Below are 25,041 nucleotides of genomic sequence, written 5' to 3'. Positions count from 1 at the left end.
ATCAAGAATGGACATACTTGCAAATGAACATACTGGTTGACTGACTTTTAAGCGTCTGCACAGCTCCCCAGATGGGAACTATCCTGCACGTACAGAAAATAACAACCACATTGTTGTTCACTGTCAGAAACCAAGGGAGTGGAGCCTTCTCCACACAGCTGCTGGTAGATCTCATTTAGAAACACAGTTAAAGCAGTTACAGAACTTTTATTTGCATGTTACACCTCATTAACTTATCTCTGAATTAGCTGAGATGATAAAGTATTAATTATTACAGTGTAAAAAAAAAGAACATTTTTACAAGTTACTGCAATAATAGAACTATTTTATTAAGCATATGAATGTACTTATTTTGTACAAAACACGTATCTTTCTCTCTGCCCCATGAAGCCACCATTCTAGAACCCCATGCTTATAAAAACACACTTTGGGCAGCAATTATGACAAGGTGAAAGAAAGTGCAATTCTTTAAGTAACAACACATAACCACATAACCACATAAACAAAGTGGGGAACAAAAACAGGCAGAGGTTAGTGGGCTTTGTGGCTAGCTCTCTGCTAGCCACTAGCAGGCCCTAGTCCTGCTCTCAACAGGAAACAATTTAGGCATAAAAACTCCTGAGTATTATTTAAGTAATACCGCCCAACCCTTCTTGGTAGCATCCCTCTTCCAATTCCATTTATCCTGATATTGTAACTAATTTGTAAGTTCTTTAAGAAATTCCGCCCTGGTTTACATCCCTGTCAGTTGCCCATATCCCTCTGAGCTTCAAAAACACAGAAGAGTAGTAAGTTTCAAAAGGATGTCAATTGAAACCTTTTATAGATGAAACCTACTACCTAGAAGTCAACCTGCCAAATATATGCACAGCTGGAGACGAGAGACTGCATAAAAGGTCCAGCTGGAAAATATCTCGGGTACCCAATTAGATCCAGTTATTCTGCATCTGTGGATTTAAAATGATCATCATCCACAGTGGAATAGATGTGTCCCTCGTTGCTTAGAAAATCCACAGCTTGCCTAGAAAGAAAGAAAAAACCAAATGCAGAAGAAAGGAAACTGCCTTTTGGATATGGCCGAATATGTAAACTTTACTCATTTCCCTACTTTCTATCTTAGCTGACAAGAATTCATGGCCATTTTGCTCATGGAAGGCTCTTGCAGGGAGAAACACCAGTAAAATTACAAAACTGAGGTAATCCTTGGAGACAAAGGCTTTAGGGCTGCCTTGGATGCCTCTCCCAAGTTGTGTAAAGCAAAGAAAATAGGACCTCACTTAAATACCAGTGTAAGCAAACTGAAACCAGGATCTAAAGCTATAGTTCCGGTTGCATATAATGTCTCCCAATATAAACAGCTATATAAAAAAATAGCTCCTCACTCATCCACCGACCCTCTCATTCCCCTCTGGGAAATCAAGGTGCAAGAAGGAAAGGAAAGGTCTTTCTAGAAATGGTATGACACCTTCAAATCCTTAAAGGCCCTCAGGGTCAGTGTCAGTAACATATTTAATAAGAGTAACAATTTATAGAGCACCTACTATTGTGACAGACATTCTGCACCTCATCATCACAGTAACTCTAAGATAGGAATTATTATCCTCATCTCATAGGACAGGAAATGGAATTAGACCTGAGTATTCTTTTCTGTCGAGACCTAGAATATCAACTGATTTATAGTAAGAACTATCACAAACACCATAATACTCAGTTTGTTTGATTAGTTCATTAGAATCAGGAAGCTGCTTGTCTAACAGGTTATCAGGACAAGGATGTTGGAAGGACTGTCTAATGGCTTCAGGTCCAGATAGCCTGAGGAACACTGCACACTGGGGACAGCAATGCCAATGCAAATGTACACCTGAGGACTCGGAGCTTAGGATCTCATTCCTCCAGACTAAATTCCACGAGAGGTATCTGGTCAATTTTTGCTCAAAATTACATCCCTTGCACATAATGGTACTTAGTATTTGCTGAATGAAAAATGAATGAGTGAAGTGACAGGCAGCACCATCTTTGTGAGTCCTTTTTCTACTTTTCCATGACTGAACAACTTCGCTTTTGTTAGTCAACAGTTTTTTTTTTTTTTTAAACTTACTTCTCATTACCGGGAAATCCTGGTGAGGGGAAACGGGTACAATTCTGGAGCCCTAGTTCACAGAAACCAAATACTCACTTGATGGAGGGTACGGTCATGTGTTGGAGCTGATTCTTGAGATCCTGAAAGTTCAATCCTTCAGGCCTTGGGCAAGCCTTAATCAAATTCAGTACCTGAAGATTCAAATCAGAAAGATTTTAGCAACTACTCTGAATCAGCTCCCCTATGTAAGCCAGAATCCCTTTATAGGAAAGAAATGAGTCAGGTACTTAGCACCATTAAGGAAGTAACATAATTTACAACTAACTGTCTGTGTCTTGCATGTCTGGAGCCACTCAGCTGTTTACCTGGTTCTGGGCCACAGTGAGGCCATTTGTTGGCATGAAGCTATTCCCACCAAAGTTCCCAGCTTCACCCATTCCTGGATTGCTGACAGGTGCTCTCCCTGCTGAGGGCTGAATTAAGAAATAAGTTTACAACATTAGTAAATTCACCAATTTAAACACAGTCCTTGCTCTTTTAAATAGCTTAATAAATAGTTTACAAAAAAACAATTTAAGCAGTTTTTTTTTTTTTTTTTGGCTGCGCCACACGGCTTGTGGGATATTAGTTCCCTGACTGGGGATTGAACCCAGGCCACGTGGAAGCGTGGTTAGAGTCCTAACCACTGGACTGCCAGGAAATTCCCTAAGCAGAGTTTTCCCAATAACAACTGCTTCCCTTGGAAAGGACAGCTATTATCTAATGAGTATTTCATAGGAAGATAAAGTCATTCTCTGAAGCATATCACATCAAACTGAGAGAAAGGTACTTCCTGGATCCTCCTTTTCTTTTGTGATGTGACAGGAACCAGAGGAAAAATAGCACTGAGAAGAAAATTACTGAGATCTGCTATAGTGGTATCTACCTCTGGTGCTTCAATCATGCAAGCATTTACTGAGTGTCAACTAGGCATGAAGCATTACAAGGAGAGAAAAGGAGACATAGTTCTCATTACCCTCTCTTTTCTTCTTTTTTACCACCAAACTTTTAAAAAATAATAGATTATAGTCACTGTTTACATTTCCCAGCACTATTTGGATTCTCTCCAAATATACCTCTGAAACAGTTCTCACCAAACGTACCAATGCTTATCAACCAACACAGCCAGTAATCCCTTTCAGTTCTCATAACACTTGACCTCTCAGAAGCAGACACTGCTGACCACACCCCTCTTGAAATGTACCCCTCCTTAGGCTTCCTGACACCATATTCTTCTGGTTCTCCACTTAATTTTCAAACTATACCTTCTCAGTATCCTTTCTCAGCCTCTTTGTCTACCTGTCTTCCAAAAAGCTGATAGTTCTCTCAGGATTTCATCCTAGACCTCCTCCGAGGCCACAAATCCTCGTTACCAACCATCTACTGAAGACCTCCACTTAGCTATCTCACGCACTTCAAAATAAAGTTTACTTTCCTCCCCAAACCTGCTTGCCCTGGTATATTCCATTTCTATTAGTAAGTCCAAGCCCAGTCCTGTAGACCTTGGCCATCTTTGAGTCTCCACTCGCTCACCTCCCACAGCCCGTCACCACAGCCCATCACCACAGCCCATTAATACAGCGTTCAGTGGCTCGAATTGATCCTCATCACCCCTGATCTCCTGACTGGTGTCTCAGCTGCAAGTCTCTCCTATTCCAATCAACCCTCCTCACTGCTCCAAGTAATAACTTCTGATCATGTCTCTCCTCCACCTAAAAGCTTTCAGCTGGCTCCCCCTGCCTGTGAAAATAATATAAAACTCCTGGATATTAGACCGACTACAACTAGACATCAAAGTCTGTATTTTATTCTTGACCATCCCCTTTCAACACAGGGAATTCTTGCCAGTCACACACACGCCTCTGACATGTTATTCCATGTCTGGAATGCTCCTCCCCTCATCTGCTTGGGAAACACCCTTCTTATCCTTCAAAGCCCAACTTAATTGTCACTGCCTTTGTGAAGACTTCCCTGACATCCCCCCAGGCCAAAGTTAGTTGTGTTCTTCCTTCTTGGCTCTCACAGCATTTGGCCCATTCCCTCTCATAGTAGCCATCGCACTGTTTGCCTGTCACTTTCTCCCATAAGCCCCTTCAGCTTTGCACAGTGCCTGGTGGGCAGCAGGTGCTCAGTCAATGTTTAATTTATTGAAGTGAATAAAGATGACAAAAGATTAAATATGTTAAGTACTCATTACAAGTAAAAGAGCATTGTGGAAGCTCATCAGTGAATCCCATGCAGTCAAGAGACTCATTCATTCAACAAACGTTCATTAGAGCTTCCCTGGTGGCGCAGTGGTTAAGAATCCACCTGCCAGTGCAGGGGACACGGGTTCGAGCCCCGGTCCGGGAAGATCCCACATGCCGTGGAGCAACTAAGCCCGCGTGCCACAGCCACTAAGCCTGTGTTCTAGTGCCCCTGTGCCACAACTACTGAGCCCACATGCCACAACTACTGAAGCCCGCACGCCTAGAGCCCGTGCTCCGCAACAAGAGAAGTCACCACAATGAGAAGCCTGCGCACTGCAATGAAGAGTAGCCCCCGCTCACCGCAACTAGAGAAAGCCCGCGCACACGCGCACAGCACGGAAGACCCAACGCAGACCAAAAAAAAAAAAAAAAAAATCATTAAATGCCAATGCTTCGAGGTCATTAAAAAAAACCCCAAAATTCAGTCATGGTCTCCTGTTTTCAAGCTAGATGCCTTCACGTTGCTTGCTGGTGAGACAGAAGTCCTATTTTATGATCCAGTAATACTGAACTGAACGCTATTTCTTCCCTGGATACCTCTGCTGAAATGACCTCATAAACATGCTTCAGGTGCGCCCCTGCTCCCATATGTGTATTTTAAGACTTGGTTTAGGCATCACCTCCTCCAGGAGGCCGTTTTTGATGTCCAGGTCAGGACAGGAAACTCTTCTCTGTGGTTCGACAGCACCCTGCACTTGCCACTCCTCACTGCTTAAGTGATCTGAACCCTCAATGCTTAAGGCAAACTCTTTGAGGGAAAGGATTATTTTATTTACTCCTCAATATAACTGTCTATACTCACAGCTTCCACCCATCCTCACTTTAAAACCATTTTTATCACAGAACATTTGATATATATGTATAGGTTATGAAGTATAGTCATAAAATAAACACCCTAAACTTTCTACCCAGTCCCATTCTTTTTAACCCACATTTCCCCTAACCATTGCTGAAGCCTCTCTTCTGAAGATCCACGTTTCCAAATCCGACGGACCTCTCTCATCACCTTACTTGACTTCTAGGCAGCATTCTACTGTTGAACTCCACTCCCTCCTTAAAGTACTCTTTTCAGAATATTCTACAGAACCACATTTCCTGATTTTCCTCCTGCCCAACTGGCAACTTCTCTGACTTTCTCTGGCTCCTGCTGTGCCTCCAGACTCCTAGCTCTGTGTCTCAGAGCTTAGGTCTCTTACCTCTTAACTCACTAGTTACCTCCTCTCATCCAAGGCTTTAAATACCATCCACACAATGACTCCCAATGCTCTCTCTCTACCCCTGACCTCTCCTTTGAGTCCCAGCTTTATACAGTCAGCCGTCCATTCTGGTCTCCATTTGGGTGTCTGACACGTTGCATTTGCTAAGTCCAGAACAGAACTCTGGAGTTTGCCCTTCAAACCTGCTAGCTTCATCTAGTTACTCAAGCCCCAAACCTAGGAGTTATTTTTGTACCCTCTCTTTTCTTTATATCCTGTATCTAAACCATTAAGTCCTGTCAGCTCTACCTTCGAAATGTATTAGAATCCAATCACTTCTTACCCAGCTGCTGCTACCATTCCCCAGAATTACTTCTGTTGCTATTGTTGGTGCCTCATAGTCTACTCTCCACACAGCAGCTCAAGTGAGCTTTTAAAAAGGTAAATCAGACCACATCACTTCCCTAGTCAAAACCTTCTAAAGGTTTAGTGTCAATTAGAAAAAAGTAATCCTTACTATGGCCTACAAAGCCCTACATGATCGGGGTCTCGCTCCCTTGCCTACATCCCTGTACCACCTCCCATGTCATTTGCTTCACTCCAGACAGTCTGGCCTTCTTGCTAGTCTCAAGTATGCCAAGCTTGTTCCAGTCTCATGGCTTCTGACACCGCATGGAATGTTCTTCTCTCATTTAAAATTATACCATTCTTATTCCCTCCATCACTGTCTTCTCCTACTCTGCTTAATTTCAGAGTACCTATAACTACCTAAAATTATATATTTGTTTTCTTGTTGATGGTCCATTTCTCTCAAGAATATAAATTTGAGGGCAGACACTTTACCCATCTTGTTCACTGCTTTATTCCCAGGGCCTAGAATAATGATTGGCATATACTAGGCTCAATAAATTGAATGAATGTATCTTTGTATCCCCAGGGCTTAGCAAAGTGCTTGGCACAAAACAAGAGGCAACAGCTCCAGTCCCTCCTACTGTAACCAGTCTTCCACCTTGCCACCAGAATCATCTAAGGGCACTCTAATACTCAGATCAGCAAACCCATTATGTGGTCCTAGATGGACTTGCCAAACTGAATATGTACCACAGAAAATGTTGAGAAATTTCGATATGAAGCAAGAAATATAGTTGCAGGGACAAAATAATGGTGCATAAATAATCCTGTTTAGCCAATAGGTTGGAAGGAAAGCAGCAAAATGCTATCTTAGTTGGGGTTTTTCTCTGAATATGGACTGAAAATCCTGAAGCTAAGAGCTCAGCAGATAATTATGTGTCTACACTTGAAGCTTGTCTTGGCCTCAGCCATCCAAGCCACCGGGGTTAGAGGAACTTGTAATTTTGAGAGGAAAGTGTTTCATCAGGAATAAAATAACACAGCAAAGCTCATGGAGAAAATTTTTTTTGAGGACTGAATGATGACTTTCTTGTGGCTCAATCTTCAAAATGTCAAGGAAATCAAAGCCGGAGCACAGAAGTGGTTTAGGTTTTTTCAGGGAAGAGAAAAAACGACGAGAATGAAGCTGCTCACCTGGCTGTTAGACTTGCTGAGCATCATGTGTGCATTGACTACTTCCAGAATATGTGTGGTAAACTCATTCATATCCTCCAGGGGCATGATCTTAAAGGCTACCAGGCTTTTCTTGTTCTATTAAAATAAAGAGAGAAATGTGAACAAATAATGAGCACATTCAAGTCAATTTCAGGTCAAAACATTGTGGCTCCTTTCTCGGTTATAGTATTTTACTAACTGAGGAAAATGTGTTATATACTGAAAATTTTTAACTCAGAGTTAATCCAAAAACAGTCAATGAAATATAGTCAAAAGAACAAAACTAGCACAGAGATGTTCAATGACTTTCCCAGGGTTATACAACCAGAGTCTAGTCTCCAAATCCAGTGTCCGCCTTCTACACCTAATGAATGCCATAGATGGCAACTGTAGGCTGAGATCTTGTTCTTTCTCTACCTTTCTGTTTGTTTTATATTGAGGAAACCCATTATTTCCTTTTGAAGAAGAAAATAATGAATTAACTTCAATATAACTCCCATTAAACATAGAGACTTACTAAGTCTTAAGTATCCTAAACTTAGGCATGACCCCAGAAACTGCTTCCTGCAGATACATTTTTTTTTTCCCCCCCGTACGCGGGCCTCTCACTAATGTGGCCTCTCCCGTTGCGGAGCACAGACTCCAGATGCGCAGGCCCAGTGGCCATGGCTCACAGGCCCAGCCGCTCCGCGGCACGTGGGATTCTCCCGAACCGAGGCACGAACCCGTGTCCCCTGAATCGGCAGGCGGACTCTCAATCTCTGCGCCACCAGGCAAGCCCCATGCAGATACATTTTAACTGTCGTTTTTTTTCCTGACTTTACCTGAAAAGATCTCAGATGACCAGCCACTTTCACATATGTTTCTGGAGGAACCACAGTGTTTTCACTGCTGGCATCCTAACAGAAAAAATACAAACACACCACTTAGGTTTTAGTGATGCTGGTGAAAGCCTCTTCAAAATTTCTAAATTATGTACAGAAAGAGAAAGTTACAAAGTAAGAGCTAAAGGATCCTAATGTAGCACTACCTAGTTTGCCCTGCCTTTTAGAATTTAATTTTTAAAAAATAAAACCAGGAATTAGAATAAAAATATCCAAGTTCTATGTTATGCACATCAAAAAACAAGCAAACGATTATGGCACTCTCATTCAGTGTTCTTAGGCACACAACTTTCTGGTGGACATACTTATTGGCATAGCAACTGTACTTTTAGAAATTTAAGAAAATAAAGAACATGTATTAAGATTTAGCTTTAATATGGTCAACTAATCTATGACAAAGGAGACAAGGATATACAATGGAGGAAAGACAGTTGCTTCAATAAGCAGTGCTGGGAAAACTGGAGAGCTACATGTAAAAGAATGAAATTAGAACACTCCCTAACACCATACACAAAAATAAACTGAAAATGGATTAAAGATCTAAATGTAAGGCCAGACACTATAAAACTCTTAGAGGAAAACATAGGAAGAACACTTTTTGACATAAATCACAGCAAGTTCTTTTTTGATCGACCTCCTAGAGTAATGGAAATAAAAACAAAAATAAACAAATGGGACCTAATGAAACTTAAAAGCTTTTGCAAAGCAAAGGAAACTACAAACAGGACGAAAAGACAACCCTCAGAATGGGAGAAAATATTTGCAGACGAAAGATTCATCTCCAAAATATATAAACAGCTCATGCAGCTCAATATTAAAAAAACAAACAACCCAATCCAAAAATGGGCAGAAGACCTAAATAGACATTTCTCCAAAGAAGACATACAGATGGCCAAGAAGCACATGAAAAGCTGCTCAACATCACTAATTATTAGAGAAATGCAAATCAAAACTACAATGAGGTATCACCTCACACCAGTTAGAATGGGTATCATCAGAAAATCTACAAACAACAAATGCTGGAGAGGGTGTGGAGAAAAGGGAACCCTCTTGCACTATTGGTGGGAATGTAAACGGATACAGCCACTATGGAGAACAGTACAGAGGTTCCTTCAAAACCTAAAAATAGAATTACCATATGACCCAGCAATCCCACCACTGGGCATATACCCAGAGAAAATCATAATTCAAAAAGACACATGCACCCCAGTGTTCACTGCAGCACTATTTATAAGAGCCAGGTCATAGAAGCAACCTAAATGCCCATAGATAGACGAATGGATAAAGAAGATATGGTACACATATACAATGGAATATTACTCAGACATAAAAATGAACGAAATTGGGTCACGTGTAGAGATGTGGATGGATCTAGAGACTGTCATACAGAGTGAAGTAAGTCAGAAAGAGAAAAACAAATATCGTATATTAACGCATGTATGGGGAACCTAGAAAAATGGTACAGATGAACCGGTTTGCAGGGCAGAAATTGAGACACAGATGTAGAGAGCAAACGTATGGACACCAAGCGGGGAAAGTGGCTGGGGGGGGTGGTGGTGGTGTGATGAATTGGGCGATTGGGATTGACATGTATACACTGATGTGTATAAAATGGATGACTAATAAGAACCTGCTGTATAAAAAAATAAATAAAATAAAATTCAAAAAGAGATTTAGTATTCATCACAGCATAGTTTTGAATACTAAAATATTTAAAACAACCTACATATCCAACAAAAGGTGCACATTTGTATAATGGATTAGTTTATACTGCTGCAAATGATAATGCAGAATTCTATTCATTGTCTGTGAAGACCTGCTGTGACTCATGGAAAAAAGCTTATTTCCCACAAGGGGAAACATATACATCAAAACGTTAACAAAAGTTAACTTGGATAATTATAAATGATTTTAATATTTCTTTTTGGGTTTTCTAGACTATGTACCTATTATTAATAAGAAAAATACATAAGCTGACTCAAAGCTCTTTTTGATTATAAAATACACGACTATAAAAAAACGAGAATATAGAATGTATGTGTTTAAAACTAAAAAACACCCCAATTCCCATTACCTGGAGATTATCAACTATTTGCATTTCACTCTACCTAGTATTTTACATAGTTGTATATATACCACAGATAAAAGTTTGTATTCTCTCAAAGAACATTTTAAAACAAGTTGGAACTAACACAACATTATAAATCAACTATACTGCAATAAAAATTAAAAACAAACTCTTGCAAAAAGTAAAGCTGGATCTATACTTCTCTCCTTTTACCAAAATACATCATTTAATTATAAAAAGACTTAATCATATATAGAGATATAAAAAGAAACCACAGAAATTATAGAAGGAAACATGAATTGAAAAATAATCTGAAACAAGGAAAAGCTTTTCAAAGTCAAAAGACAAACTAGAGAAGTCATATAATTATGATAAGAGGTTAATATTTTTCAGGCTCTTGCAAACAAAAATAAATATCCAAACACTCCTGGGGAATCAAAGGACTTTAGACAACTAAAAATCCACCCACAAATTAACACTGAATAAAGTTAAAAAAAAAAAATCCAATCTCTCTAAAACCAAAGAATTACGCACAAAAAATGAGAAAATTCTCAATGACAAGACTATTTTTAAACTATAATACAAAAATTTAAGACTCATAAAACCTACTGTTAGGGTGTGGAGAACTAATGGGGAACTCTCATGCACTAAGTAAATTGGTACCTATATGGAAGGCAATTAAAAAATGTAAAAACGTAAATGTAAGATTAACCAAAAAAGAAAGTAGAAACATGTAAAATGTGTATTTCCTCCAGAAAACCTAGTTTAAATTGATCTTAAGGAGATTATCTCAATCATGAAGAGATGTACACAAAGATACTCACCGCTGCATTGCCTATAATAACAAATGATGGAAATAAGCTAAATGTTTCCTGACTGGGTCTATAAGTAAGGGATGATATATCCTTATGATGGAATAGGCAGTCACCAAAATTGATGATGTAAATTTGTATTTATTGACATTAAGAAATCAGTTCCACTACATAGTTTTGAGCGAAAAGAGCAGATTATAGAGCAGTTGCATATCATATTATCCTTTATGTAAAACTGTAAACATACATCTCATATATGTACAGATATGCAGAGAGAAATGTCTGAAAGGGTATTTCCCAAAATGTGTTGTAACAGTAGTCATCTTTCGGATGTGGGATTTCAGGGGATCTTTAAATGTTTATAAGTGAGCACCATACATTTTGTATGAGCATGCAGTATTAGGCATCTCTAGTAACTACCTTCCCCCTTGATGGCAGGGACTGTGTCTTTTGCATTCTTTGTCTACCTGGAACCAAGCAGTCTGGTTCAGAATCAGTGCTCCAATAACAACTGTTGAATGAATTCTCCTGTATTTTTCTGAGGTCCAAAAAATAAAGAATGAATAACTATCAAGTTAATTCTTCACAGACGACTTGTGGTTTCTGAAGCGAAAATAGCATACAAAGTATGCATTATCCAAATGTTCTATAATGAATGTATTTTAAAAACAACATAAAAAACCAAGAGGCCTCTGCCCAATTAAAAAATAAAAAGGGGGCTTCCCTGGTGGCACAGTGGTTAAGAATCTGCCTGCCAATGCAGGGGACACAGGTTCGATTCCTGGCCCAGGAAGATCCCACATGCTGCGGAGCAACTAAGCCCATGTACCACAACTACTGAGCCTGTGCTCTAGAGCCCGTGAGCCATAACTACTGAGCCCACATGCCACAGTTACTGAATCCCATGTGCCTAGAGCCCGTGCTCGCAACGAGAGAAGCCACGACATGAGAAACCCGCGCATCACAACAAAGAGTAGCTCCCGCTCGCCGCAACTAGAGAAAGCCCGCGCACAGCAACAAAGACCTAACACAGCTAAATAAATAAATAAATTTTTAAAAATAATTAAAAAAAATAAAAAGGGTAAAAGGAATATATTTTCTTTAAGTCTATTTTCTGCATGTTTATACATATACTCATATATATGTTGCTTTGCAAAAATGGGGCCACACCATGCATACTACCTTTTTTTTTTTTTTTTTTGCGGTATGCGGGCCTCTCACTGTTGTGGCCTCTCCTGCTGCGGAGCACAGGCTCAGTGGCCATGGCTCACGGGCCCAGCTGCTCCGCAGCATGTGGGAACTTCCCGGACTGGGGCATGAACCCGTGTCCCCTGCATCGGCAGGCGGACTCTCAACCACTGCGCCACCAGGGAAGCCCCATACTACCTTTAACATGCTCTTTTCCTCTCAACAATTTATGGTAAACAATTCTTTGTGACAATACATACATTTCTACATCATTTGCAGTATTTTAAAAAATATACCAGGATTTAATTAATAATATCCTACTGCTAACATTGAGATTCCTTTTAGTTTTCCATTATTATAAATAATGATGATCAACAATCTTACAACTGAATCTTTGCGTGTATTTTTAATTATTCCTGAATGCAAATTTCTGGCAGTGGAGTGGTCAACATTTCTGAGATGATTTTGATCATCGGCTGATTTTTGAGAAAGGTGATGCTCATAACATCAAGGTAGGGCGGTATCCACTTCCCCAGACAAACAGTGACAATTCACTCCATAAAAAAGCGCCTACTGCTCTCAATAGAAGTGGACATTGCCATTCTCTTTTCTCCTTTGCCAATTTAATAAACTAAAAATGGTATCTTAATGTTAAGTAAACTTGCTTTTCTTATTGTTGTTGCAATTTGTATTTCATCTATTATGAATTACTTGTGCATTTCTTTGCCCGTTTTCCTAAGGTGTGGTTGCTTTTTCCTTTTTGCTTTGTAAGAACTTTCAATAATTGAAAATTTTAAATGTTCGTAATATTTTGCAAAAAATTTTCCCACTAATTTAAATAATATTTACTCAGGGCCCACTATGTAACTGGCACTGTTCTAGGTGCTAGGGATACAGTGCCTACATAAAAATCCTTGTTCTCACAGAGTTTACATTCTAGTGTGTCCCGTCACTTGCCCTTTAACTTCGTTTATAGTATTTTGGGAAGTTTAAAAGATTTTAAATTTTTTATGACATCAAATGTATTGGCCTTTAATGTTAGGGTTTCTGCCTTTGATGTCTTGCTTATGTTTTATTTTTATAATAAGATCCACCTTTAAAAAGTAAGACTAAAAAAGTTCAACATCTCCAAAGTCCCAGAGTAACCCCACCCTGATTCAAAACCAACTACTTACATCTGTGTCAACCCACTGGCGAACATCCATGGGTGCAGCCGTCATGTCATCTATTTTGTAAACAATGTTGGTTGCAGCCTTCTCTGCATTTCTGATTATCCCCACAATAGTGACCTAGACCAGAAGAAAAAAAAATTTGGTTTTCTTGGAAACCAAAGCAACACTTATGTATTTTCTTAAAAATATTTATTTATTTATTTATTTGGCTGCACTGGGTCTTAGCTGTGGCACGTGGTATCTTCATTGCAGCATGCGGGATCTTTAGTTGTGGCACATAGGCTCTTAGTTACGGCATGCAGGATCTAGTTCCCTGACCAGGGATTGAACTTGGGCCCCCTGCATTGGGAGCATGGAATCTTAACCACTGGACCACCAGGGAAGTCCCTATGTTTTTTTTTCATAAATTTATTTATTTTAGGCTGCATTGGGTCTTCATTGCTGCGCGCAGGCTTTCTCTAGTTGCAGTGAGTGGGGGCTACTTTTTGTTGCAGTGCGCGGGCTTCTCATTGCGGTGGCTTCTCTCGTTGCGGAGTATGGGCTCTAGGCGCACGGGCTTCAGTAGTTGTGGCTCGCGGGCTCTAGAGCACAGGCTCAGTAGTTGTGGCGCACAGGCTTAGCTGCTCCACAGCATGTGGGATCTTCTCAGACCAGGGCTTGAACCCGTGTCCCCTGCACTGAGGCGGATTCTTAACCACTGCGCCACCAGGGAAGTCCCCTATGTGTTTATTTATTTTTTTTGTGGTAAGCAGGCCTCTCACTGTTGTAGCCTCTCCCGTTGCAGAGCACTGACTCCGGACGCGCAGGCTCAGTGGCCATGGCTCACGGGCCCAGCCGCTCCGCAGCATGTGGGATCTTCCCGGACCGGGGCACGAACCCGTGTCCCCTGCATCGGCAGGCGGACTCTCAACCACTGCGCCACCAGGGAGGCCCACCCCTATGTATTTTCACCCCTATGTATTTTGTTGAGATGTTAGTTTTATCTCATTCTTCATTCCTATGATTAAGTGACTCTTCCACAAATTATTTTTACTTACCTGTGAAATCTCAACATTTCCAATTCTGAACACTTCATCAACCAGAGTAGCAGAAAGCAGCTGAGATATGGTACAGGGTACAATATGCTGAGCTCGGGCTCTCTGAAAAAGAAGTATGCATACATCCAATTAAGAAAATAATAACTACTGTTCATTTAGCACCTGCTATGTGCCAAGCACTTTACATATATTATAACATTGAATCTTCAAAATGCACCTCATTATCCCTGCTTCACAGAGATGAAAACCAGGGTTATATAGCTAACAAATGCCACACTTTAGATTTCAAACCCAGGCTTGTCTGACTCCAAAGCTCCTGATGAATGGATAAGTTTGTGCGGTACTAGGGATCACCAAAATGAGTAGGCCAGAGTGCAAACAGCATAAGGAAGATGACCTGCTTCTGGAACAGACTTTTAAAGGAAACCCCACCTTTAGGAGCTGGCTTTTTATCACAGATGAGATGGTACTCAGAAGGGGTTTGAGAGATGGCCAGCAGAGACAGAACATTGGAGTTGTTCTAACTCTCATGATAAAATATAACAGAAAGTTAGAGGTACAGCTTTAGGATAGATGTTCTGACAATCAAATGTGAGTATGGGGAAAATGGGATAAGGGCTTGGCCACACTGGACATCTTAAAGGAAAGGGACAGGAGGTGATGGGCAGAAGAGGACACCCAAATCACATCCAGAAGCAGCCTAACACCAGCATAAATTCTTATTTTTGCCTACCACTGGGCAGAGGTTGTTTGGGGAACATAAAAATGAGTAGAATGGAATAGGATTTGCCTTCAACATACTCCTAACTTAGGGGAGGTAAAAATGTAAATAACGAGCCTGATCTTGATACACTATAGAATGAGATGCTCTATGTAGGATCTCGGAAATATTTTTGGCAATTTCAAGAAGAGGGAGCATTTAGGCTGGACCTTGAAGCACAAGAATTTCGACAGTGAAAAAATAGTGGGTAGGGAATATGCATTATAGGCTGAGGGCAAACATGCACTCTCATACACTCTTAGAGGGACCATGTACAAGATGGAAAAAGCATGGTGGATTAAAGATTACGGTTCTTCCTGTTGGAGATCAACAGGATGTAACCCAGTAACTGTTCCACATGTAAGACTGAACATAGCAGACTCTTGGTCTTCATGGATTTAGCAGTTGAAGCTTATCCCTGAAGGTCCATGATACTCGCAACATTTCACTTTGCTGAAGCCTAATTTTGAATGGTGAGTACTGCCAGGATGGTAGAAAGTAAGCCTACCCAACTACCAGCACACATGTCACAACAGGCAGCAGCCAAGCTTGAGTGTAAAGATTATGGCTCTACCACTCAGGAGCAGTGTGTTCTTGGTCACATTTCTCTATTCATCTGTACCTCAGTTTCCTCATCTATAAAACTAGGAATAATAAAATCATTAAAAATCATTATGAAAATTAAATATATGGTGAAGTACCTAGAATAACTGGCACACTGTAAGCACTCAATAAACATTAGGAATTATTAGGTCAGCTATTGTTCCTCACTCTTTATAGCTGCAATAGCTTTTAACAAGGATATAAAGGAATCAACTGTTTTTCAATTTTACTTTATAGTATTTTATAAGTGAAGTTATATGCTATATTAGTATTTATATATTTAAAATTTGCTGAGGTCCCAGGATTTAGCTCTCATAATCTACTATACAGTTTTCACCTATCACACCTGAGATTTTCATTGTATCTTCAGCATAAGAAAACTAAGAGCCACTGTGGTAACAGCAGCAAGAATATGGGCTTTGGAGCCAGAAAGTCCTACAGACCTGTGTTCAAATCCCAGCTCCACAGCCCTGGACACACCACCACCTATTCTATAAAATGAGGATATCTACCTTTTGAGTTGTAAATGAAATATATAATGTATATGAAAATGCTAATCCCAAGCACCACATGTAGTAGGTATTCAATAAATATTATTACTCCTCAGGGAAAAAAGTTACAGATGGGTAATTATTGAGGTGTTAGTAAATACCTTCAAATTCATCTCAAATCACAGCAAGTTCTTGTTTTTTAATGAGCACCTATTATGTGCCAAGAACTGATCACAAAGAGTTTCCAGTTTGTTCCAAAGAGATTCACAGAGAGGGTGTCAGCACAAGTACTGATATGTTTAATTCTGAAAAAAATTCTTTTCTAGCTGACTATGAACCACTGGCTACTCTGACAGTACTATAAAAAAACTCACCATTTTTAAAGGCAAAACATGGTATTAGAAATTTCACATGATTCAATCAAATATAACAGGTTTATAGTCAAAGCAGGAAACATTTTAGATAGAGTGTTTATCTAATTTACTGTGGAAAAGGCACTAGATTTAAACATAAAAAGACCTGGGTTTGAAACTCCAGTTTATAACCATCATTGTTCTCTGAAAAGCAGTCTTAATACACAGCCCCAGGGAGGGATACTGAGATTAAGAATTCTAACAACCAGAATGAAGAAAAATAGTTAAGATAAAGGAAAAAAGATGAGAACCAATGATCTATCTTTTGTTTTTTCCTTTACAGCCTCAAGGAAGACAAAGTTAGAGGACTTGGAGTCCCCTCTGGTCTTCCTGGGAAAAAGAAAATTACAATAGACAGAAGTTGCTCATCAGATTTTGGATTTGTGCAGCATCAATGTGTGGACTAACTAGCTATGCAAGCTCAGGTGTCCCTTAATCTCCCTGAGCCTCTGTTGTGCAATGCAGTAAATAATAATTAACTCACAGGATTATATAAAATAATCATATGAAAAATATAAAGCAATGCCCAAATGTATGGGAATTATCAATGGATTTTTTTCCCACTGACACACCCTTGTGAATTACCAGTTTAGGTAAAAGCTTATCAACCTGGACATAAAACACAGAAGCTACTAATACTGAATCTTAACACCAAATCCTATATTTTTTAAAGGATGAAATCAACAGCAGCTATTAAATTGAAACTCATTTCTGAAAGAGTGAATAACAAGCATTTGGACAGCTTTTTACAGATCACTTTCCTATACACTACCTCATTTATCAATTCTCAGAACCACCCTGGGACATGAGTAGTACTAGTACTATTATCAGATGAGAAAAATCAAGGGCCACCAAAACCAGCAGTGGAAGCTGCTTCGCTAAACTCACACCACCAGTTAAAAGGCAAAGTTGATTCTGGACACCACGTACTCTGGCTCCAATGCTCAGGTTCTTTTTAATAATACTCTCTGGGACCATTTACTGAAAGCAACTCTGGGGCAGGTGTAATTATATATATATCATAATATTAAGTCTCACAACAACCTCGTAAGGTATCTATTATTAATCCCATTTAGTAGGTGCCAAACAGATTTCCAAGAAGGTATCATTTGTCCAATGATACCCTGCAAGGAGTGTCAGAGCCATGGTGGATCATAGATCCACTAGACTTCAAAGACCATGTTCTTTCCACCGCATTAGAGCACCTCATTACATTTCATTTAAAAACGACTTCCAATACATGAAGAATGTAAACTAGGCTATACAAACAAGTTCACTTTTCCCACAAGGTTGATTTCATTAGTTCTATTGGTAAATTTCAAAATAAAGGCAAGGAAACAATGGATGCAAAATTAGGGGAATTTCATTTTTCAAAATTACAGCACTCAATTATAAGATTCGAAAAGATAATAATTGACAATTATCATATCAGCTCAAGTTTAACACCCTTCCTTCATCGCATAAATTTTCTCTCACAGATGAGTCAGTAGCTTCCGGACAGTATAAGATAAAACGAAGTACGCTTTCAACCTACAGATTTCTTTTCGGCCTGGGAAGGTGTCGGTGATCCAAAGCCCCCAGGGGACTGTGTGTAGCTTCCGGTTCCCCCAAAAGAGGAACTGCTATAGCTTTCAAATCCACCTGGTTTTAAACAACAACGGTATTAATACCTGTTCCGCCCTCCAAGCCTCTGAAAAATCCACAGGACCCCCAGACTTCACCCTAGCCACTTCCAGCGTCTCCTTAACCTCCCCCCGACCCCGCACGCCCCCGCGGCCGGCCCCCGCCCCTCCCCCACCCCCGCCGCCACAGGCCTCTCCCACCCAGCCCCTTGCTAAATCCTTCTTGCGGGTCTCGTAATCCGCCCCACTCATCATTACTGGTCCACATCTTCGTCACGATTCCCTCAGGAAAGAGTTGCAGAAGCTTCCGGTCTGGTGCGTTCCCCTAACCGCCTCCGAGCCCTGAGGCGGCCGCTCCGCTATATCTACTTTTCGCAGGAGCCACAAACTCCTTCCCGCGAAAGACGGAGCCAGTCAGCAGCCAGAACTCTTCTCGCTTCAGCCAATCAGTGCTCACGAATCTTACGCCTTTTCCCGTCTTCTCCAGCCGCGCTCCCGAAAACGCGCACTCTGCTCCCGGGAGGGTAGGAAGCCTCTGCGGCCATCGTTACTAAGGGCAAAAAAGACTGCGCAAGCGGAAGTAAGGCTGAGGGACGTTGTGATAGGACGGTGTCTCGAAAAAATAACCAATCAAGATGATATTTCCGCTCCTCTGGCCGTGTCACCCCCCGTGACACCTTACATCACTTCCTTTGTACGGCCTCCTCCTGTTCCCGCCAAATTCTTCCCAAGCGACGCCTTAATCTAAAGGGTTGTAGTAGAATTCCTGCTTCCGCATCTGGGCCTGGCGATCACGCAGCATTTGCGCACCCGGGGAAGTCAGTACTGGCTTCACGGCACCTCGTGGAGTTGCATGTTCTTTTCCTTAAAAAGCCAAGTTCAGTTCTTTTATTGCCACCTTCTCGTCCTGATTTTCCCCAGTGAGGCAATGAGAAACCTACACTGTCTTTCCCAGAATGGCAGAAGATCTGAGAATGACATACCCCCAACCTGTTCCTCACCCCGCTCTAATCCAGTTTCGCATCCTCGGTTGCTTCAAGTATTCTTCATATAACACAGTTGTGTCCCTACTATAGAGAGTGGAACACGTCTGTCAGTTCTTTGCTCTAAATACTACTATACTGTTAGGACTCCTCCTCCCTCCTCCAATTAATTTATTAAAAAATATTTATTGGGCTTCCCTGGTGGCGCAGTGTTTGAGAGTCCGCCTGCCGATGCTGGGGACATGGGTTCGTGCCCCGGTCCCACATGCCGCGGAGCGGCTGGGCCTGTGGGCCATGGCCGCTGAGCCTGCACGTCCGGAGCCTGTGCTCCGCCCACAACGGTAGAGACTGCAATGGTGAGAGGCCCAAGTACTGCAAAAAAAAAAAGAAAAAAAAATTTATTGATGTCTCTTTTGTTCCCAGCTCAGTGCTGGCCACTAGGATTCAATGGTAAATAAGATAGACATGGTCCCGGGCTTTTGGGCCATTGTATTTCCTTTGCTAAAACTGCAGGCACTGTTTTTTTTTGTTTGTTTTTTGTTTTTTTTTTTTGGCTACGTTGGGTCTTTGTTGCTACTGCACGGGCTTTCTCTAGTTGCGGCAAGCAGGGGCTACTATTCGTTGTGGTGCTCGGGCTTCTCGCTGCAGTGGCTTCTCTTGCTACGGAGCACGGGCTCTAGGCGCGCAGGTTCAGTAGCTCCACGACATCCGGGACCTTCCTGGACCAGGGATGGAACCCGTGTTCCCTGAATTGGTAGGCGGATTCTTAACCACTGCGCCACCAGGGCAGTCCCGCAGGCACTGTCTTAAATATTTTACATTAATTAACTCAGTCCTGTGAGGTAGGTAAATACTGCTGTTGTCCCCACTTTACAGATGAGAAAACTGAAGCTAAGTTGTGGGCGTCTATACTGAAGCCCAGGAAGTCTGATTCTATCAACTAGTGTAGTTAGTATACCTTCTTGAACATCCTAGACCTGGGGCACAAACTCACATGACAACTGGGCTCAGGCAGGAAAACTGTAAATATAGTGGATTGAATAATAGAGGGGAATTTTTTTTTTAATTGAAGTATAGTTGACTCACATTGTGTTAGTTTCCGGTGTACAGCAAAGTGATTCAGATATATATATGTTCTTTTTCCTTGTAAGTTGTTGTTTTTTTAAATTTTATTTTTTTATACAGCAGGTTCTTGTTAGTTATCCATTTTATACATATTAGTGTATACATGTCAATCCCCATCGCCCAATTCATCCCACCACCACCACCACCCCCCAGCCACTTTCCCCCCTTGGTGCCCATACGTTTGTTCTCTACATCTGTGTCTCAATTTCTGTCCTGCAAACCGGTTCATCTGTACCATTTTTCTAGGTTCCACATATACACGTTAATATATGATATTTGTTTTTCTCTTTCTGACTTACTTCACTCTGTATGACAGTCTCTAGATCCATCACATCTCTACACATGACCCAATTTCGTTCCTTTTTTAAGGCTGAGTAATACTCCATTGTATATATGTACCACACCTTCTTTATCCACTCGTCTGTCAGTGGACATTTAGGTTGCTTCCATAACCTGGCTATTGTAAATAGTGCTGCAATGAATACTGGGGTGCATGTGTCTTTTTGAATTATGGTTTTCTCTGGGTATGTGCCCAGTGGTGGGATTGCTAGGTCTATTTTTAGGTTTTGAAGGAACCTCTGTACTGTTCTCCGTAGTGGCTGTATCCATTTACATTCCCACCAACAGTGCAAGAGGGTTCCCTTTTCTCCACACCCTCTCCAGCATTTGTTGTTTGTAGATTTTCTGATGATGCCCATTCTAACTGGTGTGAGGTGATACCTCATTGTAGTTTTGATTTGCATTTTTCTAATAATTAGTGATGTTGAGCAGCTTTGCATGTTCTTCTTGGCCATCTGTATATCTTCTTTGGAGAAATGTCTATTTAGGTCTTCTGCCCATTTTTGGATTGGGCTGTTTGTTTTTTTAATATTGAGCTGCATGAGCTGTTTATATATTTTTGAGATTAATCTTTCGTTTGCAAATATTTTCTCCCATTCTGAGGGTTGTCTTTTCATCTTGTTTGTAGTTTCCTTTGCTTTGCAAAAGCTTTTAAGTTTCATTAGGTCCCATTTGTTTATTTTTGACTGGGGTCAGTCAGGAAAACTGTAAATATAGTGGATTGGATAATGGAGGGGAATTTTTAAAACTTTTTTCTCCACAGTAAGAAAAGCAACCACACAGGCATAATGGTAAATAGCAACTGACATGAAGAATATGGGGTCAGTGTTGCCAGGTCATCTTAAGGTTTTTTAGCAGGTACCAGAAGCCTGCATTTTTATGTAAACATTTCAGAATTTTGTTTATAAGTAAATTTAAAAATTAAAAGGAACTTCCCTGGTGGCGCAGTGGTTAAGAATCTGCCTGCCAATGCAGGGGACATGAGTTCGAGCCCTGGTCCCGGAAGATCCCACATGCTGCGGAGCAACTAAGCCCGTGCGCCACAACTACTGAGGCTGTGTGCCACAGCTACTGAAGCCCGTGCACCTAGAGCCCGTGCTCCACAACAAGAGAAGCCACTGCAATGAGAAGCCCGAGCACCACAATGAAGAGTAGCCCCGCTTGCTGCAACTAGAGGAAGCCCATGTGCAGCAACAAAGAAACAAAGCAGCCAAACAAACAAACAAACAAAAAATTAAAAATGCTATGTAGGCCAAAGAAAAGGTATCTGTGGGCCAGATGTTGCTTGTGTGCCGTTTCTTTCCTACGTAAATTCTGTTAGCGTCCAAATCATTGCTGAGAAATAAACAAGATACAGCCAAGAAGAAAAGTCATATCAAGATAACATTATTATATTAAGCCTAAGGTGATTTAAACTTTCATAGTCTGACAAGTAAGAGCATATTTATGATATGTAGGATTAAATGTTAGCAATTAAGAGTAATTGGGAAATTTAAGATGTGGGTTCACTTGGAGTAGTCAGCCTCATTTGCGGTTCAACTAGTTATAAATTCAGCTGAGAGGATCATACTTTTAAAAATAAATAAGATGAAATATGAATATCTTAAAATATAACAATGCAAAACGTCAAACTAAGGTTTTTGCAAATCTTTTCAAGAGCTTGATGATCTGATAAATTGAGCAGAGGGCTCAGTTTTCAATTAGCGCTAAAATGATTAGTATTTACCTTTTGTTTGGGGAGGGGCAGTGAATTCTCTCAAGGTTTAGTTTTATCAAGTTGAAGTCTTCCTGTCACATAGAAGGGATTTCTGAGAAGTCTTCCGTTTCCCTCTCCAGGTAGACTGTTATCAGGGAAACCCACAGCAAGACTGAGAAAAGGAGAAATCACCCTTTAAAAGCAATCTGGTGACACATCCATTAGGATGGCTACTATTTTAAAAATAGAAAACAAGTGTTGGTGAGGACATGGAGAAATTGGAAACTTTGTGCACTGTTAGTGGGAATGCAAAATAGTGCAGCCACTATGAAATACGGTATGGCAATTCCTCAAAAAATTGAAAATAGAATCATCATATGATCCAGCAGTTCCATTTCTGGGTATATACACCAAAGAACTGAAAGCAGGGACTCAGTTACTTGGACACCCATGTTCATAGCAGCGTTATTCACAAAAGCCAAAAGGTGGAAGCAAACCAAGTATCTATTGACAGATGAATCAATAAACAAAACGTATGGGACGTACAATGGAATATTATTCAGCTTTTAAAAAAGGAAAGAAATTCTGATACATGCTAAAATATGGGTGAACCTTGAAGACATTATTCTAAGTGAAATAAGCCAGTCACAAAGGACAAATATTGTATGATTCCACTTATATGAGGTACATAGAATAGTCAAATTCATAGGGACAGGAAGTAGAATAGTGGCTACCAGGGGCTGGAGAAAAGGAAGAATGGGGAGTTATCATTTAATGGGTATGGTTCCCACTCGGGAAGATTAAAAGTTTCCCTACTTCCCTGGTAGCAGAGTGGTTAAGAATCTGCCTGCCAACGCAGGGGACATGGGTTCGAGCCCTGGTCTGGGAAGATCCCACATGCTGCAGAGCAACTAAGCCTGTGCACCACAACTACTGAGCCTGCGCTCTAGAGCCTGTGAACCACAACTACTGAAGCCCATGGACCTAGAGCCCGTGCTCCGCAACAGAAGAAGCCACCACAATGAAAAGAATGCGCACCGCAAGGAAGAGTAGCCCCCGCTCGCCAAAAAGCCCACACGCAGCAACGAAGACCCAACGCAGCCAAAAATAAATAAATTAATTAAAAAAGAAAAGTTCGGGCAATAGATAGTGGTGATGGTTGCACAACAGGAATGTAGCTAATGCCACAGAACTGTACTTGAAAATGGTAAAAAGGTAAATTTTATGTCGTTTGTATTTTAACACAATTAAAATTTTTTAAAAATCCACCCTGGTATTCATTGAGTATATGCCACAGGCCAGAAACGTGCATTATCTCTGCTAAATTCTTCGTATGCATTATCTCCCAAAGTTTTTGACCTGCCATTTAAACCTCCAAGTTCATTTTGCCTCCACATTATAAATACACATATTTTAATCAGAATGTTCTCAACACTGATGAATTTTCATTTAGACTTAATTTCCTGTTCAATTTTTTGTACAGTGAGATTTAGCCATTTCTAATTTTTCCATTTTCAATTTTGCAGAAATCATTGTGAATCCATTCTTCCCTGGGCAAACTTTACAATGAGTGTTAAATTCATCATTCAAATTTGATTCATACCAAATTTTACTGGTTTTTCACATCTGCCACTATAGTTTCATGGGTGCTCATTTCTATCAAGTACAGTTTGATTCAGGGAATTTCTGGTAGTTTTCAATGTTCACAAGATGTGATTCTCCTTTTTTTTTTTCCTAAGACAATTTTACTGGATGGAGTAGCTATTTTCAGTTTTATATTGTACTGATTATTTCCACCAGTAATAATCATTATGAATTGGATAATACTGATAGAATTCTTTTAATATCAAAGAGGTTTTTAGAAGTGGTGCAGAACACTATTTGTTTAATGCTCAATTTTTTAACTCTTATAGGTAATAATCCTTGAAATCAATCTTTTGGGTATTTAAACATTGTTTACAAACTTAAATATCCTTAAATTTTTTTTTTTTTTCGGTACGCGGGCCTCTCACTGCTGTGGCCTCTCCCACTGCAGAGCACAGGCCCCGAATGTGCAGGCTCAGCGGCCATGGCCCACGGGCCCAGCCGCTCTGCGGCACGTGGGATCCTCCCGGACCGGGGCACGAACCCGCGCCCGCTGCATCGGCAGGCGGACTCCCAACCACTGCGCCACCAGGGAAGACCATCCTTAAATTTTTAAACTGCAATTAAAGTGCTAGTATGGCTGGCTGATTCTTATGAATACTTCAAATATCTTAAAGAGCAGACAAAATACAAAAATGATAAATGTGAAGTTAATGAAGTTGAAGTTTCAGGGCTCTTTGCTTGCACAGCCTCTTCCAAAGCCCTTCTTTTGTTTAGATACCTCTTTAATATCTTACTTTGCATTCTTTTTCTTTTTCTTTTTCTTTTTTTTTTTGCGTTACGCGGGCCTCTCACTGTTGTGGCCTCTCCCGTTGCGGAGCACAGGCTCCGGACGCACAGGCTCAGCAGCGATGGCTCACGGGCCTGGCCGCTCCGCGGCATGTGGGATCTTCCCGGACCGGGGCACGAACCCGTGTCCCCTGCATCGGCAGGCGGACTCTCAACCACTGCGCCACCAGGGAAGCCCTGCATTCTTTTTCTTAAATAGGGCTACGCAAATTGTTTAAGCCTCAGGCCCAACAAAATCTGGTGCCTCCTTTCTCCTGCTTCCTTGGATCATTGCTTTATTTATTT

At 40.8% G+C, this 25,041-nt stretch overlaps 1 protein-coding gene across 3 annotated transcripts; it reads right to left on the bottom strand.

Moving 5' to 3' along the window:
- Nucleotides 1-308: 308 nt before the first annotated feature.
- RPA2 (replication protein A2) lies at nt 309-18,720 on the bottom strand. Of its 3 annotated transcripts, none has more exons than XM_060309137.2 (9): nt 18,382-18,720; nt 18,093-18,199; nt 14,292-14,393; nt 13,258-13,371; nt 7,955-8,029; nt 7,110-7,226; nt 2,446-2,553; nt 2,177-2,271; nt 309-1,021 (listed from the first exon to the last, which is right to left on the bottom strand). In XM_060309137.2, the coding sequence occupies exons 1-9, from the start codon at nt 18,446-18,448 to the stop codon at nt 937-939; spliced, it is 870 nt and encodes a 289-aa protein (XP_060165120.1). In that variant the 5' UTR covers nt 18,449-18,720; the 3' UTR covers nt 309-936. The 3 variants fall into 3 exon arrangements, with proteins under 3 accessions (XP_060165120.1, XP_030728536.2, XP_060165130.1); XM_030872676.3 differs by having other exon boundaries at nt 18,439-18,718; XM_060309147.2 differs by lacking the exon at nt 7,955-8,029 and having other exon boundaries at nt 18,382-18,717.
- Nucleotides 18,721-25,041: the final 6,321 nt, after the last annotated feature.

This window comes from Globicephala melas, chromosome 1 (assembly GCF_963455315.2).
Source record: "Globicephala melas chromosome 1, mGloMel1.2, whole genome shotgun sequence".
NCBI classification, from domain to species: Eukaryota; Metazoa; Chordata; class Mammalia; order Artiodactyla; family Delphinidae; genus Globicephala; species Globicephala melas.
This window is presented reverse-complemented; position numbering and strand designations above follow the sequence as displayed.

Excerpts from the sequence above, each read along its gene's own strand:
- RPA2 (XM_060309137.2), bottom strand. The coding sequence starts at position 18,448 with ATGTGGACCAGTAATGATGAGTGGGGCGGATTACGAGACCCGCAAGAA. Across the intron at positions 14,394-18,092 it reads CCCAGGCCGAAAAGAAATCT|AGAGCCCGAGCTCAGCATAT; the intron begins GTAGGTTGAAAG and ends CTTCTTTTTCAG. Across the intron at positions 7,227-7,954 it reads GTCATCTGAGATCTTTTCAG|AACAAGAAAAGCCTGGTAGC; the intron begins GTAAAGTCAGGA and ends TTATTTTAATAG.